Source organism: Oenanthe melanoleuca, chromosome Z (assembly GCF_029582105.1).
Source record: "Oenanthe melanoleuca isolate GR-GAL-2019-014 chromosome Z, OMel1.0, whole genome shotgun sequence".
Classification (NCBI taxonomy): Eukaryota; Metazoa; Chordata; class Aves; order Passeriformes; family Muscicapidae; genus Oenanthe; species Oenanthe melanoleuca.
The window spans coordinates 66,713,401-66,717,753 of NC_079362.1; the positions used below are offsets into that span (position 1 = coordinate 66,713,401).

Below are 4,353 nucleotides of genomic sequence, written 5' to 3' on the forward strand. Positions count from 1 at the left end.
CCCAGCTTTAAGGAAGAAGAATGTGCTCTGCACTATCTCTCCGCTATTCCCTTGTGATAAGCAGCATCATTTTCCACTCTTCTCAGACTCCAGCTTCGAACTTTGGAGAAAGTAAACTTTGCCTGACAAAGCACTGTATCCCTTTCTGCTGCATCTTAGACAAAACCCTTAACTTGGATGTGTATCCTTTACAAGGAATGCTCCTTTACAAAGTTACAGCTACTTGGTAGAAGTAATGGGCCCCCAATACCAACCAAATATTCTGCAGCCAGTAGTTAATAAAAAATACTAGAATAGGTGTCTCATTTTGAAGTTCAAGGTCATGTTTATGTTTTGTTCCTCTTAAAGGCAGGAGGCAAAGCCTAATCTCCCAAAGCCACTCTGCTCTTGCCCTGGTGCTTTTGCCGTGCTGACATGGAAGCATGGAAGGAATTTGCATAATATAGTCATGCTTTCACAATCCATAAAAGAAAGCCTGAGTAAAAGCAACCTTAGTGACTCATTTTTCTTGTAAACACTTCGTGTTTATTATCTTAGCACGAATTCAAGACATACATGCATGAGGCATACAGCAATACATCTGGCACACATCCAGAACAGGCCATAAGGAAAACAAACTCATGTTGATAAAGTCATAAAGCAGATCCTTTGCAGAAGTAACAAAAGAAATCTAGGGTGGACATCAGCAAGCACTTGGTCATATATTGGCACTGACCTCTTGTGTCCATGCCTTTTTCCTGAGTTCCTGTTGAACACTACCATTCCTAACAATGCACAGAAACACCTAAAATATTCCCAAAAAAAGCAAGTAGTCTTTGCATAACTAGGCAAATACTGTGCTAACACTGAACTTGGATATCCCCATGAAAATGCATTTCATTACTTTTTTTCGTAATATTCATATGTGCTACAGCCTGAAGAACTGGGTGGGCTCTGCAAATTCACGCCTCGTTTCCTGTTGACTTTGCAAGCAGCGTTCATTGAACAGAACAGTTTTATTCACATGCTTTTCTGCTAATGTGAATGCTAATGCTGAATTCTTCTGAGAGTTCCAGACAGGCGTGGTCATTGTTCAGTGTCCTTGATGAAAATTCCAAGACTCCACCAAGCGCAGGATATACAACAGCAACCTTTCTTTTGAGGCTGGAGCTGACTCTGATGAAGATTTGCCCAGCTGGATGCTAACCTGGGAGCTGGTGTTCTGCTGGTCTGAAAGTCTTTGCATTTACTTTTTAGTACCTGAAAGACTGACCTATGCACATGTCAGCAAAATGCACTGCTTTGCAGTAGTAAGATAAATAATAACAACTATTCTTGGAACATTATGTTCTCCCTGAAAAGGTACTGGCAAGCTTAGAGGGGAAGGGAATGGTGCATGGGGCTCAAGACAACAGCAAAGCTCCCTGTAACACCACAGGGATGATGGGTTGTGTCTTCCATGTGGAATGGAGGCAAAGTCAGTCAGCTTCTGCTCAGTGACAGAAGCCAATGTCAGCCCCTGGTTGTGAGAGTAACCAGAGTTATATAATTACAATTTTGCAAAGGCAGATTAAGAAGAGAAAACAGAAAAATATATTATAAATACAAACAAGAATTCACTACAAGACAGGAGAAGACATAATTTGAATAGACACAGATACTGAAGTGTAACTGCACAGCCTTATAAAATGGAAGTCTACTTATATACAAGGTTAGTTAAGAGAAGGAACTCTGACCAATGACCCTAGAGGTAGCTATGAAACAGCTTCAGCCTTTTTCTTGCTATCTTGGACCCATGAAAAATACTGTTTAGGATGGAGCCTGACATGAATTGACTAGCAAACTTACTGTTTGCCTTGACAGCAATCAACATGTTTAATCAGCTCCTCTGAAGCCAGCCAAAGGCAATATCCCCTCAGTGAGATGGGTTATTCCCTGTAACCCTCAGTGGCAAGGGTGCATCACCATCCCCTGGACATGCTGCAGCAGCTCCACCGTGCTGGAACTGAAATGAACAGGCCATGAAATGAAATGGAAATAAAGTATACAAGGGAACAACCTTTGCCCATAAGTATAATTAAACATTCAAAAATCTAAGGCTACTTTCTTGTACCGCTGTAACCCTCAGTTCTATTGATATTATTTTTTCAAAGAGAGGTAGATGCTTTCTTTGAATAAATAACATTCTCAGCAAAACTTGAGATTCAACTTTAGAATCTACTTCTATTGAAGTTATTTTGTTACTTATAAAGACACAGCAGAATTGTACTGTTATCAAGAAATTCTTTGTAATGTTGAAGGAATCCTTCCACAATTACCTCAATATCTGTGTTTGTGTAATATATATTCATATATATATCTTATATAATGCCAAAGTATTATTCCCTCTCTGAAGCACGATTTATTTCCTTTATCATCAGAAAATATTGTGCCCTTTTTTGGTTTATATAATACCTTTTTATATTTTGTCATATTTTGAACATTTTTTCATACTGTGTTTTGAGATTAAACAAACAGCTTTCGATTAATAATTCTGCTAAATTCTCATGAAATGCACTAGCCGTGCACACATTTGTATTTTATGTATACATACTATATATATAAACCTATACTATATATTTATAATATAGATTAGAACTATGGAACACTGTGTTAATTTATAGAATAACAACATTTAGTCTGCAAAAAAACATCCTGTAACAAATAACCTTTCAATAGAGATAGTGGTTGCCTTTAACAAATTTTAATTCCCACCACCAGATCCCTGTCCAGCAGGATCTGTACTTCAGAAAAGAAGAACAGTCGAAAATCCAGCAGTCAAAAATCCAGGAGTTTCCTTTGTGGTATGTGATCGCAAGTTCCAAAACAATGACACTTTTTTTGGCTTCATCCTGGAGGAGAGCTGAACTCCTCGGTGAAACGTGGCTATGGGACATGAGGACCAGAGGGTAACTGGGGAGCCCGGGTTCCTGAAATGTTCTCAGACCACGGTGAAGGGCAAGTTCAGTCTTGCCCCAAACTTCCCCAGGTCACCAGCTTGTCCCGAGTCACTACTGCACAGTTGAGAGGCTCTGCCCATCCTTATCTTTTTTTCGCACCTGGCATTCATACGCCAGTATTGCCGTAACATTCTTCAGAGAAATCATGTGGTAGCCATCCTGCAGCGCCTACGGGCAGCTAAACACAACGCAGCGAGATTTGAGGTCTCTTCATCTCCCACTGTCTGTGGAGCCTTTTCTGCCAAACCCGCAAAGCCAAGGTGCTCCTCTGCTCCTCTCGCCGTGCCCGCGGGCAGCCCGCGCTCCGGGGCTCGGCAGGAACAGCTTGGCCAGCAGGTTGAGGAGGCGCTGCCGCAGGTTCCATCTGTCGCCGATGCGGGTCAGCTCCAGGGCGCACTCGGCCGCCGCCGCCTCCCGCCCTGCGGAAAGCGCGGGGTTACAGCTCTGACGAGATCCCCACAGCACCCTACTTTTTGCCCCTTTTTTTAACTTTTTCCTCATCGTGAGGCACACCCCACCCCGCTGCCTTTCTTCCCCGCTCGCCGGGAGCAGCAGCTGTATCCCTTCCCCCTGCGCACGCCCGCAGCCGCGCCGGGCGCTGGCCGCCCGCACGGTGCTGGAGCCGGGCGGAGCCGTGCATCCCTGTCCCGTCCGAACCGAACCGCCGGCCCCCCTTTCCCTTCACCCTCCGGTACCTGCAGGAGCGGCTGGAGGCGCTGCTTTGCGCAGGGTCCGGCCGGGCATCATCGTGGCGAGGCTCGGAGGGGCGCAGGCGTCCGGGCTCGGTTCGATGGGACACGGAGAGCCCAGGCTCGGTTCGACGAGACACAGAGAGCCCCGGATCGGCGGGGCACGGAGAGCTCAGGCTGGGTTCGACGGGGCACAGAGAGCCCAGGCTCGGTTCGATTGAACACAGAGAGCTCGGGCTGGGTTCGGTGGGAGATAGAGACCCCAGACTCGGTTCGATGGAACACAGAGAGCTCAGGCTGGGTTCGGCGGGGCACGGAGAGCCCAGGCTCCGTTCGGGGCACGGAGAGCCCAGGCTCGGTTCGGGGCGCACACGATGCTCTCGGGTCGGCGGCAGCGGCGTTCTGCCGGCACCGGAGCGGAGCGCGGCGCTAAAAGCGCGGCTGCGAGTCCAGCGGGGATTTCCCCGGGTCTGACGTAGCGAAAAGGAGCGGGGATCCCGCCCCCCGAGCCCGGCGGGCAGGCGGCGGCGTGCCCGGGCAGAGCGGGCCGGACAGCGACACCGCCCGCGCTTCTGGGCCGGAAAGCGCTGCAGGGATGCGGTGTGCGGGGATGCGGTGTGCGGGGATGAGAGAGACAGGACGGGCTGTGCGCGGGGCAGGCGAGCTGGAGGGGCTGGGGGAAAAGG

The 4,353-nt window shown here is 47.9% G+C and overlaps 1 protein-coding gene across 1 annotated transcript; it reads right to left on the reverse strand.

The window, feature by feature from the left end:
- Positions 1–529: 529 nt before the first annotated feature.
- Positions 530–4,088, reverse strand: PMAIP1 (phorbol-12-myristate-13-acetate-induced protein 1). Its single transcript, XM_056513654.1, has 2 exons — positions 3,674–4,088; positions 530–3,397 (listed from the first exon to the last, which is right to left on the reverse strand). Exons 1-2 carry the CDS (start codon positions 3,723–3,725, stop codon positions 3,189–3,191), a joined length of 261 nt encoding a protein of 86 aa, XP_056369629.1. The 5' UTR covers positions 3,726–4,088; the 3' UTR covers positions 530–3,188.
- Positions 4,089–4,353: the final 265 nt, after the last annotated feature.